The 13,729-nt window shown below is 38.8% G+C and overlaps 1 protein-coding gene across 15 annotated transcripts in view; it reads right to left on the bottom strand.

Annotated features, from left to right (window-relative positions):
• RPS6KC1 (ribosomal protein S6 kinase C1) overlaps positions 1–13,729 on the bottom strand; it is a 218,062-nt gene that overhangs the window by 42,649 nt on the left and 161,684 nt on the right. For all 15 annotated transcript variants that reach the window (XM_023203758.1, XM_023203767.1, XM_023203768.1 and 12 more), the window contains 2 exons: positions 7,978–8,025; positions 6,276–6,408 (listed from right to left, as the gene is read on the bottom strand). In XM_023203758.1, coding sequence (XP_023059526.1) covers positions 6,276–6,408; positions 7,978–8,025 — 181 coding nt within the window. The remainder of the gene's footprint in view (positions 1–6,275; positions 6,409–7,977; positions 8,026–13,729) is intronic.

The following is a 13,729-nucleotide window of genomic DNA, read 5'->3' as shown; positions in this document are numbered from 1 at the left end:
AAATGAATGAAATGAAGCGAGAAGAGAAACAAAAAGAAAAAAGAAGAAAAAGAAGAAAAAGAAATGAACAAAGCCTGCAAGAAGTACGGGATTATGTAAAAAGACCAAATCTACGTCTGATTGGGGTGCCTGAAAGTGAGGGGGAAAATGGAACCAAGTTGGAAAACACTCTTCAGGATATCATCCAGGAGAACTTCCCCAACCTAGTAGGGCAGGCCAACATTCAAATTCAGGAAATACAGAGAACGCCACAAAGATACTCCTCAAGAAGAGCAACTCCAAGACACATAATTGCCAGATTCACCAAAGTTGAAATGAAGGAAAAAATCTTAAGGGCAGCCAGAGAGAAAGGTCGGGTTACCCACAAAGGGAAGCCCATCAGACTAACAGCAGATCTCTCGGCAGAAACTCTACAAGCCAGAAGAGAGTGGGGGCCAATATTCAACGTTCTTAAAGAAAAGAATTTTAAACCCAGAATTTCATATCCGGCCAAACTAACTTTCATAAGTGAAGGAGAAATAAAATCCTTTACAGATAAGGAAATGCTTAGAGATTTTGTCACCACCAGGCCTGCCTTACAAGAGACCCTGAAGGAAGCCCTAAACATGGAAAGGAACAACCGGTACCAGCCATTGCAAAAACATGCCAAAATGTAAAGACCATCGAGGCTAGGAAGAAACTGCATCAACTAACGAGCAAAATAACCAGTTAATATCATAATGGCAGGATCAAGGTCACACATAACAATATTAACCTTAAATGTTAATGGACTAAATGCTCCAATTAAAAGACACAGACTGGCAAACTGGATAAAGACTCAAGACCCATCAGTCTGCTATATTCAAGAGACATATCTCACATGCAGAGACATACATAGGCTCAAAATAAAGGGATGGAGGAAGATCTACCAAGCAAATGGAGAACAAAAAAAAAGCAGGGGTTGCAATCCTAGTCTCTGATAAAATAGACTTTAAACCATCAAAGATCAAAAGAGACAAAGAAGGACATTACATAATGGTAAAGGGATCAATTCAATAGGAAGAGCTAACTATCCTAAATATATATGCACCCAATACAGGAGCACCCAAATTCATAAAGCAAGTCCTTAGAGACTTACAAAGAGACTTAGACTCCCAGACAATAATAACGGGAGACTTCAACACTCCCCTGTCAACATTAGACAGATCAACGAGACAGAAAGTTAACAAGGATATCCAGGAATTGAACTCATCTCTGCACCAAGCGGACCTAATAGACATCTATAGAACTCTCCACCCCAAGTCAACAGAATATACATTCTTCTCAGCACCACATCACACTTATTCCAAAATTGACCACATAATTGGAAGTAAAGCACTCCTCAGCAAATGTAAAAGAACAGAAATTATAACAAACTGTCTCTCTGACCACAGTGCAATCAAACTAGAACTCAGGACTAAGAAATTCAATCAAAACCGCTCACCTACATGGAAACTGAACAACCTGCTCCTGAATGACTACTGGGTACATAACGAAATGAAAGCAGAAATAAAGATGTTCTTTGAATCCAATGAGAACAAAGATACAACATACCAGAATCTCTGGGACACATTTAAAGCAGTATGTAGAGGGAAATTTATAGCACTAAGTGCCCACAAGAGAAAGCAGGAAAGATCTAAAATTGACACTCTAACATCACAATTAAAAGAACTAGAGAGGCAAGAGCAAACACATTCAAAAGCTAGCAGAAAGCAAGAAATAACTAAGATCAGAGCAGAACTGAAGGAGATAGAGACACAAAAAACCCTCCAAAAAATCAATGAATCCAGGAGTTGGTTTTTTGAAAAGATCAACAAAATTGACAGACCGCTAGCAAGATTAATAAAGAAGAAAAGAGAGAGGAATCAAATAGACGCAATAAAAAATGATAAAGGGGATATCACCACCGACCCCACAGAAATACAAACTACCATCAGAGAATACTATAAACACCTCTACGCAAATCAACTAGAAAATCTAGAAGAAATGGATAATTTCCTGGACGCGTACACTCTTCCAAGACTAAACCAGGAAGAAGTTGAATCCCTGAATAGACCAATAGCAGCCTCTGAAATTGAGGCAACAATTAATAGCCTGCCCACCAAAAAAAGCCCAGGACCAGATGGATTCACAGCTGAATTCTACCAGAGGTACAAGGAGGAGCTGGTACCATTCCTTCTGAAACTATTCCAATCAATAGAAAAAGAGGGAATCCTCCCTAACTCATTTTATGAGGCCAGCATCATCCTGATACCAAAGCCTGGCAGAGACACAACAAAAAAAGAGAATTTTAGACCAATCTCCCTGATGAACATCGATGCAAAAATCCTCAATAAAATACTGGCAAACCGGATTCAGCAGCACATCCAAAAGCTTATCCACCATGATCAAGTGGGCTTCATCCCTGGGATGCAAGGCTGGTTCAACATTCGCAAATCAATCAACGTAATCCAGCATATCAACAGAACCAAAGACAAGAACCACATGATTATCTCAATAGATGCAGAAAAGGCTTTTGACAAAATTCAACAGCCCTTCATGCTAAAAACGCTCAACAAATTCGGTATTGATGGAACGTACCTCAAAATAATAAGAGCTATTTATGACAAACCCACAGCTAATATCATACTGAATGGGCAAAAACTGGAAAAGTTCCCTTTGAAAACTGGCACAAGACAGGGATGCCCTCTCTCACCACTCCTATTCAACATAGTGTTGGAAGTTCTGGCTAGGGCAATCAGGCAAGAGAAAGAAATCAAGGGTATTCAGTTAGGAAAAGAGGAAGTCAAATTGTCCCTGTTTGCAGATGACATGATTGTGTATTTAGAAAACCCCATCGTCTCAGCCCAAAATCTTCTTAAGCTGATAAGCAACTTCAGCAAAGTCTCAGGATACAAAATTAATGTGCAAAAATCACAAGCATTCTTATACACCAGTAACAGACAAGCAGAGAGCCAAATCAGGAATGAACTTCCATTCACAATTGCTTCAAAGAGAATAAAATACCTAGGAATCCAACTTACAAGGGATGTAAAGGACCTCTTCAAGGAGAACTACAAACCACTGCTCAGTGAAATAAAAGAGGACACTAACAAATGGAAGAACATACCATGCTCATGGATAGAAAGAATCAATATCGTGAAAATGGCCATACTGCCCAAGGTTATTTATAGATTCAACGCCATCCCCATCAAGCTACCAATGAGTTTCTTCACAGAACTGGAAAAAACGGCTTTAAAGTTCATATGGAACCAAAAAAGAGCCCACATTGCCAAGACAATCCTAAGTCATAAGAACAAAGCTGGAGGCATCATGCTACCTGACTTCTAACTATACTACAAGGCTACAGTAACCAAAACAGCATGGTACTGGTACCAAAACAGAGATAGACCAATGGAACAGAACAGAGTCCTCAGAAGTAATACCACACATCTACAGCCATCTGATCTTTGACAAACCTGACACAAACAAGAAATGGGGGAAGGATTCCCTATTTAATAAATGGTGCTGGGAAAATTGGCTAGCCATAAGTAGAAAGCTGAAACTGGATCCTTTCCTTACTCCTTATGCGAAAATTAATTCAAGATGGATTAGAGACTTAAATGTTAGCCCTAACACCATAAAAACCCTAGAAGAAAACCTAGGTAGTACCATTCAGGACATAGGCATGGGCAAGGACTTCATGTCTAAAACACCAAAAGCAACGGCAGCAAAAGCCAAAATTGTCAAATGGGATCTAATTAAACTAAAGAGCTTCTGCACAGCAAAAGAAACTACCATCAGAGTGAACAGGCAACCTACAGAATGGGAGAAAATTTTTGCAATCTACTCATCTGACAAAGGGCTAATATCCAGAATCTACAAAGAACTCAAACAAATTTACAAGAAAAAAACAAACAACCCCATCAAAAAGTGGGGAAAGGATATGAACAGACATTTCTCAAAAGAAGACATTCACACAGCCAACAGACACATGAAAAAATGCTCATCATCACTCGCCATCAGAGAAATGCAAATCAAAACCACAATGAGATACCATCTCACACCAGTTAGAATAGCAATCATTAAAAAGTCAGGAAACAACAGGTGCTGGAGAGGATGTGGAGAAATAGGAACACTTTTACACTGTTGGTGGGATTGTAAACTAGTTCAACCATTATGGAAAACAGTATGGCGATTCCTCAAGGATCTAGAACTAGATGTACCATATGACCCAGCCATCCCACTACTGGGTATATACCCAAAGGATTATAAATCATGCTGCTATAAAGACACACGCACACGTATGTTTATCGCGGCACTATTCACAATAGCAAAGACTTGGAATCAACCCAAATGTCCATATGTGACAGACTGGATCAAGAAAATGTGGCACATATACACCATGGAATATTATGCAGCCATAAAAAAGGATGAGTTTGCGTCCTTTGTAGGGACATGGATGCAGCTGGAAACCATCATTCTTAGCAAACTATCACAAGAAGAGAAAACCAAACACCGCATATTCTCACTCATATGTGGGAACTGAACAATGACATCACTTGGACTCGGGAAGGGGAACATCACACATCGGGGCCTATCATGGGGAGGGGGGAGGAGGGATTGCATTGGGAGTTATACCTGATATAAATGACGAATTGATGGGTGCTGACGAGTTGATGGGTGCAGCACACCAACATGGCACAAGTATACATATGTAACAAACCTGCACGTTATGCACATGTACCCTAGAACTTAAAGTATAATTAAAAAAAAAAAGTCATAAGTCTATGACTTTAAAAGATTATAAAAATTTTCCACACTGTTCCTGTAAAATCAATTGAAACATCAGCTTCAAGAGGTATAAGGGATAGTGAGAAGACGGTAGAAAAAAACTGAAAAATTATGTGGAGAAGGAAAAAGAAGAGGAAGAAGAGGAAGATACAGCTACAAATAACAGAGGTAAGCTAAAATTGAAAATTTTGCCACAGATAATCTCCAACATGAATAATCCACACTGGGTAATAGAATATTGACTATAATTACATTCATCCTACTGACCTTGTTCTAAATTATTATGGATTATTACTACGCAAGTTATTTTGTTCCACACCAGAGGTGGCTGTATTTCGCTATCAGATGACATGACCTCTAATTCAATAATGTCTGTAATGCACTGGTATCCTCAGATAAAAGCTGTCTATAATGTCTGAACAAAGGTGAATTAGTTATCCAATTCACACACACAATTAACTCTCTTAATACCTGAGAGACCATAGAGCCCCTTCTGAATTTCCTATTAAATACTGCATATGGAGGTCTTCCCTCCATCTGTAGTTATCTTGTGCTGTACTTCACAATAAACAATATTGTTTACTGCCCCCATCAAAAATCTTGCATTCGTTAACATATGAGACCTCATTCCAGAAAGCAATGACTTCTTTTCCTAAAAAATTGTATTAAATACAAATGTTATGCCTATTAGTAAAGTACAATAGTTATATAAAAATAATAATGCCTTCACGAAATACGGGAAACAATTAAAATTTTTTTACTATTTTACGAACACCTCTTAAAAGTCAAATGGCAATATGTATTAAGTGAATTTATATTTATATGTGTTTGCAGTCATCCTAAATAAAAAACTATTTATTTAAATTCAGGTATTAAAGGGCAAAAAAAAAAATCAAAACATAATATTTTTTGCCACCTGTTCCCTCTACAAAGAGCTGAAATTTCATAAATAGTTTGAAGGCAGAGAACTATGCCTCTGCTTTGTATCCATATGTGATGCCAATGGCTGTATTCATAAAAACTCAGATCAGAATAACTAGGTAACGTCAAATGTTAAGCAAACACCCTTGACTTCTAAAAGAAGGAGGTAATTAATTAATTCTTCAGGGGATGCTTTTCATTTTAGTCATCTAACATAATGTATCCTTTCAGCAGGGAACAAGTGAACAAAATATCACTAAAATAAAATCTAGCTCTCTTACCACACATTCACATTAAAGTTCTCATTATATTAGGTAAATTTCATGAGAAAGTAAGTAGTGAAGTAAATCTACAAATGGTACCATAGTTCACATGAAATCTGCTGTTCACCTGGGTTTTCATTTTCCCTCACAACTCAAAGTAGGGAGGTAGAGCAGAGGAATAGGAAATGGTTTCTTAAACATGTTTCAGATATTCTATCTGCTCATGAAATGACAGAGAGAAACTGGAAGCTAAGCAGGTGACATTCTTCACTGCATAAACAATCCAAACTACAAACCAACCTTCTGCATGCTGCAGCACAAGAAATACTGACTCCTCAGAGATGATGTACTTATGCAGACACACCATGTTAGGCACACAGCGGGGGATGATGGTCTTTCTGTTCCTGCTGTATTCACTGCTTTTCCTTAGACCCTGACAGAGAACAAAAAGGTCAGTTGTATCCTCAGTTGCCTTTGGAGCCTGCTGTGCTCTGTGTTTATCAACCAAACTAATCTATCTGAGTTACTCTGGGCTTCAGAGAAACCACTCATCTGCTGCTCTATGCCCCCCAGTCCCTGGAGGCTCTGCTGATGGCATCTGGCGTGAATCCAGAGAAGGAAGATGCCACAAAGCTGCCATTAAAATCAATTACGTGGGTCAGTGTTTTTATTAGAGATGCTCTCAAACTAAGTCATCAGGATGACACACAGTTATTTCTCTGTGACCTTTTCTTAAGCTTTATTTTACTTATCTATATCTTTAAAGCAGTAGACATTGTAAGACCAATGCAAACTCCTGAGACATAAAGTGTATTCTTAGATTAAGCAGGCAATTTTAAAATCCTATCCCCCAGAAGTGCAAACAATATTAAGTCTTCTTACAAGGAATAAGGTTTGTCTATTTTCTGGTGTCATACTCTGTTTTTAAAAACTGGGGAAATGTCAATGATAAAGTATATTCACACACTCACACACACACACACACACGTGTTTCAGTATGTGTCAATGTGACCTACCGCCATGCCTTATCAGAAAAAGAAAAAGCATCAGAAAAAGAAATATAAAATTAATAAATTCATCTTCTGAATGCTGTCAAAGTGCTTAAATTAGGATATTTTCAGACTATGTACTAGCACAGCCCATTCCAAATACAATTTCAAAATTTCAAAATTGAGGGTTCTTTCTCTCCTGATTAATTTAGTTATAAATTACATTATGTATAGAATCAAAATTAAATTTAGATCAAAAAGAGGACCAGGAATGCAGATAATGCTTTCCCAAAATACCTGTAACAAGACTTTAAGGCAAAATTTTAGCTCTTAAGAACTGTAGTGATAATCGAAGGTGAGACTGTGTGTAGTCTTCACGATTATAATAAAAAAGTTCTTGAGATGTATTTACACACTACACATTCAAACAACACGAAATGATTCTTCAATTTATCCAAATTATTTCCTCCATACTCTGTATCAAAAAAAAATTGTTAAATGCATGCTATCAACCATGATGGAAGGATAGAAAAAAAAAAAAAGTAAATAAATACCACCAGAAACAACATTAAAAGACATTCAAAACCTAGGGGGGAAATATTAACTACTTAGTTAGTATTAACTAAATACTAACTAAAATATTTTCTTTCAGAAGCATAATTTGAAATTAAAATTTTAAATTCATTAAACATATAAATTTTACTTACTCTTTTTTTTTTTCTGAAACAGGGTCTCACTCTTGTTGCCCAGGCTGGAGTGCAATGGTGCAATCTTGGTTCACTGCAATCTCTGCCTCCTGGGTTGAAGTGATTCTCCTGCCTAAGCCTCCCGAGTAGCTGGGATTATAGGCGCCCACCATTACACCCGGCTAATTTTTGTATTTTGAGTACAGACGGGGGTTTCACCATGTTGGCCAGATGGTCTCGAACTCCTGACCTTAGGTGATCTGCCTACCTCAGCCTCCCAAAGTGCTGGGATTATAGGCACCGCACCTGGCTACAAATTTTACTTACTTTTAAAATGAAAGTCTGTTCTGTCCTTGTGTCCATTACAAGTAAAACCTACATAAAAGACATGAGTAATAATTTATTAACAATACAATGAAACATTTAACTCTTAGCTTTAAACTAAACTTTAAGAGTGGGGCAGGGCTGAAATTTAATCCCCTCCCAAAATTGTTCATTTCTGAATAATTTTTTTTAAGTTGGCAAATTATAGGATCAAAATTATCTTATCCAAAATAGGCTTTATTATGGTTTCCTTTTCTAAAAATGGCATATTTTAGAAACATTACTGTTTCCTAAAGTATTTTAAAATGTATTTCTTAGAAGTAAAGGACATATTATTTTAAACAGAGTTTTCCCTCTTGGAACATATATGATCAACAGAAAGTGGTTCAAAAAAAATTGTTCAAGTCTCAATTTTCTTCCTAAAATCTCCTATGTAGCAACTTGCTATAATGTGATCTCAATAACTCAGGCTCTAGCCTAAGGCATCCTTTTGGTACCACTTTACCCTGGATTCACCTTAACACCTCTTTCCACCAAATCCTATCAGCTCTGTCTTCAAAATGTATCCAGAATCTGAACTCACCTTACCATTTCCACAGTTAATACTCTGATTCAAGCAAAGACCAACTCTTACCTAACTTGTAACTATGGTGTCCCAACTGACCTCCCTGCTTCCATCTGTGCTGCCCCGTGGTTTATCCTCAAAGCAGCAGCCAGGGTTTTCTTTTTAAAACATAAGTTAGAACATGGCACTCTTCTTATCTCACTGAGAGAAAAAGCTTCAGCCCATAAAATGACCTCAAGACCCTTCATAACCTCTCACACATTGCCCCCTTAAACTACTCATTCCCACCCCTCATCTTGATGGATAAAATAAATTAACAGAAGTGTGAAATTATCCCACCCTACTAAGGCTTTATTATTTTGGAAATACTACAGTAGCAAAGATTGGTAAACTTTTTCTTTAAAGGGCCAGACTGTAAATATTTGGGGCTCTGCTGGCCTATGCAGTCTCTGTTACAGCTTTTCAAGTTTGTCATTATACAACAAAAGCAGCCGCAGACTGAAATTGGCCATGGGAGGAGGATTTGTACTACAGAAATCAGCAAACTCTGCAAATGAGCCTCTTCACCCTACGAGAGAGCTGTCAAATATCTACCAGCCCACCACTGGATAAGGAGAGACAGAAATTAAGGATGAAAAAAAAGATGTTAAAGTTGAAAAAAATAAAGAATTTTTAAAAGGTGAGAAGAAACAGAAAAGTTGAGATGGGGAACCAGTTTGAGAAGATGGAAAATTCCATTTTAGATAATCAAGTTGAAAAATAGTGACAATTTCATCTTTGTCTTCTGAGTGTCTGACCTACACTACTTAAATTTCCATTAATTTCAATACAATATTCTCACAGGTACCGCATATCCTCTTCCCAAGGCCCTGCCTTCATCAAACAAACACACAAACAGCCTGCTCCTCCTCCTATGGTACTAAGTAAGACCATCTTCCATGCATGCTCTGAAACAGTGGTCTAAGTTACTATGAACTCTCTCCTGCCTCCCACCTTCAGAACAAGTGACTGATCCAGTACTCAACAATTATACACTGATCACCTTCTAAATACCAAGTATTTAGAATCAATTCTAAACCAATCAAATCAATTGTACCTCCTAAGCACTTCTCTTATCCACCCTCTATTCTCTAATCTGCCATATTTTAAGCATTTACTATGTGCTATACTTTACCCATGTGTAATCAATATTAATCTTCCCAACAAGTCAACGATTTATTTTGTTTTATTTTATTTTCATTGAGACTGGGTCTCACTCTGCTACCCACACTAGAGTGCCGTGGTGTGATTTTTAGCTCACTGCAGCCTCAACCTCCCAGGTTCAAACGATCCTCCCACTTCAGTCTCCCAAGTAGCTAGTACTACAGGCATGTGCCACAATGCCTGGATGAATCTTCCCCCCCCCCCCCCCCCCCCCCCCGTAAGACAGGGGTCTCACTGTATTGCCTAGGCTTGTCTTGAACTCCTGGGCTCAAGTGATCCACCTGCCTTGGCCTCTCAAAGTGCTGAGATTACAGGGATAAGCCACCAGGTCTGGCCCAGTGAAATAATTTGACCATTCTATTCTACATTAAAAGACATTACAGACATGTCTTCTTATGGACATAAGACATTCTTATTATGTAGAAGCTATAAAGGTCGGTAACAGTATCTAACAAATGTGAGGATTTCAGTAAGATAATCTTATAAAAGTACAGCCAGTTGCTATTACTGCTATCACTATTATTGCTTCTTTTTCCCTGAAATGTTCCCCCAGCCACTTATCAAACAAGTATGCATCTTTCCATATGCAGCACAAATGTCACTCTATCTCTCAGTAACACTGACTACTTTCTTCCTTTCTTCTGCTGTTTTACACAGCACCAACATCTATTGTAGCATCTCTAACCCTTCAATTTGGGGGTCTGTCTCCCAGTGAGACTTCAAGCTCTTTATGTGCATGTGGTAAGGCAGGATAATGGGCCCCAAAGATGTTCACACCCTAAGAATCCCCAGCATTTGTGAACGTGTTATGTTACTGGCAAAAAGGCCTTTGCAGATATAATTAAGGTACAGACCTTAAAACAGAGAAATTACACTGGAATATCTGGGTGGGTTCCAAAATATCACATGAATCCATTTCAAAAACAGAGAACTATCTTCTACAAAAAGAAATGCAAAGCACAGAAATGATATGGCTGAAAGGAAAATCATATTCAAAGCATGAAAGGGATGCATGGCTGCTGGCTCTCAGGTGCAAAGGCCCACATGCAAGAACTGAAGAGAGGCTTCTAGGATCTCATAGCAAGCCTAAGAAGGAACCTAGGCAACTTCTAGGAGTACAGAGTAGTCCTTGGCTGACAGCCAGCAAAGAAACAGAGTTCAGTCCTACAACTCTATGGAAAGAACAGAATTCAGTCAACAACCTGAATGAGCTTGGAAGCAGATTCCTCTCCTGAGCCTCCAGTAAGGAATATAGCCTTGCCAGCACGTTGATTTCAAACCAGCAACTGTATTAGACTTCTGACCTATATAACTTTAATAATTAAGTTGTTATACACTGCCAACTTTGTGGTAATTTGTTATGACAGCAATAGAAAACCAATAGCATAAAAATTATTCTATCACATAATACACTGTTCTCACACAGTGAATGTTTAATAAACATATGGTTAGTGAATTCAAGTCTAAAAGTTTGTAAGGTAAATGACGACATGGGAATAGAGCTTAGAAAATAAGTCGGTACTAATGATTTATATTTGAGCATTCTCCCTAAAGATAAAAACTAAAGACACAAGAATGAATCCCACTGGAACACTTCCTTTATTTCAGGCACTGTGCTGGGCTTTAAGGAATTAAATCATGTAACTCTCTCAACAATCCAAAGAGGTAGGTATCTTTTATTAATCAAGTTTACAGATAAGGAAATAAACATAAAACTGATTGCATCTCTCTGGAGTGCACTCTGAAACACTGGAACTTCTTTAACCTCAGGACTTTGTCCATACTCACAAAGATAATAAGTGGTAGAGGGTAGTCTGGCTCCAGGTTTCTTTCTCTTTAACTGCTAAGCCATACTATTTATTTCTGAATTTTGAAAATATTCATAGTTGAAATATTGTGAGTAAATAAGACAATAACCAAAAGTGTAGTGAGAAAAGTACAAAGAGAAAACATGGTGGTTCAGATGACAGAGAAAGAGGATGCTTAAGATGAGTGTAATCTATGCCAAACAACAGAGAGAAACCACGAAGAATGAGGACTGAGAAACCATCACTGGTTAGGGCAGTTAGGAAGTCATATGTAACTTTCAATACAGCATTGTACAGTGAACTGCTGAGGATAAAAGCCAGATTGCACGGAGTTAATAATGAGTGATAAGAAAATACAGGTGACATATATAAGCCTTTCAATAGCAAAGTATGTCAGAAGAAGGAAAAACACTAAAACGAAATAGTGGGATCATCAGTTGAAACAAAGGGTTTGACTTTTATTATTTTTCAGATGGGATAGACTTATTCTCTCCATAGCTGCCCTTTGAGTTATAATCAACACAAATCTTGAGCCTCCAAAATATGAAAACACATCTGTGAACTTTAAGAGTTAAATCAACATATCAAGAATATAAAAGGAGGCCAGGTGCGGTGGCTCAACCCTGTAATCCCAGCACTTTGGGAGGCTGAGACGGGCGGATCACAAGGTCAGGAGATCGAGACCATCCTGGCTAACCTGGTGAAACCCCGTCTCTACTAAAAAATACAAAAAACTAGCCGGGCGAGGTGGCGGGCGCCTGTAGTCCCAGCTACTCGGGAGGCTGAGGCAGGAGAATGGCGTAAACCTGGGAGGCGGAGCTTGCAGTGAACCGAGATCCGGCCACTGCACTCCAGCCTGGGTGACAGAGCGAGACTCCGTCTCAAAAAAAAAAAAAGAATGTAAAAAGGAGGCACCATGGCCCTCTTTCTGCAAAGGAGAGCTCAATAAACATATTTTGAACATCTGTTGAATCTGTGAAGACATTTAGTGCTCCTTCAGTCTCATTTGTTTTTATATGAGGTGTGACTTTTTTTTTTTTTGAGACAGAGTCTTGCTCTGTTGCCCAGACTGAAGTGCAGTGGCACAATCTTGGCTCACTGCAAGCTCTGCCTCCTGGATTCACGCCATTCTCCTGCCTCAGCTTCCCGAGTAGCTGGGACTACAGGCACCCGCCACCACGCCTGGCTAATTTTTTGTATTTTTAGTAGGGACGGGGTTTCACCATGTTAGCCAGGATGGTCTCGATCTCCTGACCTTGTGATCCACCCGCCTTGGCCTCCCAAAGTGCTGGGATTAGAAGCGTGAGCCATCACACCTGGCCTATATGAGGTGAGACTGTTAAGTCACTTACCAGAAAGCCAATTCTATTTGAACAAGACACATCTATATGAAGTAGAATACATCTCACTAGGTAAAAGGCTTGGAAGCTGTACAATCAAAGGAAAGAACTTCTCCCTATAAAAAGCCTCTTAATTGACTCAACAAAATATACCTGCATAAATCAGGAGTGATACCTCTTTACTGATCTCACTTAGCCATGAAGCATGAAGCAGATCAGATAAAAAGGTCAAATTGGCTGGGCGCAGTGGCTCATGCCTGTAATCCCAGCACTTTGAGAGGCCAAGGTGGATGGATCACCTGAGGTCAGGAGTTCAAGACCAGCCATGGCCAACATGATGAAACCTCGTCTCTACTAAAAATACAAAAATTAGCCAGGCATGGTGGTGGGCACCTGTAATCCCAGCTCCTCAGGAGAGTGAGGCATGAGAATCGCTTGAATCGGGAGGCAGAGGTTGCAGTAAGTTGAGATCATGCCACTTCCACGCTCCAGCCTGGGCAACAGAGTGAGACTCCATCTCCCAAAAAAAAAACAAAAAAAACAAAATTAAGATGGATAAACAAGGCTGGGAAATGCTGCTTTGTTTATATTTTCTTCTCCTATGAAGTTTGTGTGCAACTAGACAACGTTCACATTGAGGCAATAAACACAAGAACATATGTGATTTTTTAAAAATGTGCCCTTTGACTGTCAATTTCTCCCAAACAGGTGTTGGCTAAATGATTATAAATTGGCCTCTGGATACACCTCTTCAACTGAGCCGTACAGGGCTGGTGATAATATAATTAGACCCAAAAACATCAGGCTGGTGAATGCTTTCCATCTGTTTGGCAATAATG

Source organism: Piliocolobus tephrosceles, chromosome 1 (assembly GCF_002776525.5).
Source record: "Piliocolobus tephrosceles isolate RC106 chromosome 1, ASM277652v3, whole genome shotgun sequence".
Taxonomy (NCBI): domain Eukaryota; kingdom Metazoa; phylum Chordata; class Mammalia; order Primates; family Cercopithecidae; genus Piliocolobus; species Piliocolobus tephrosceles.
This window is presented reverse-complemented; position numbering and strand designations above follow the sequence as displayed.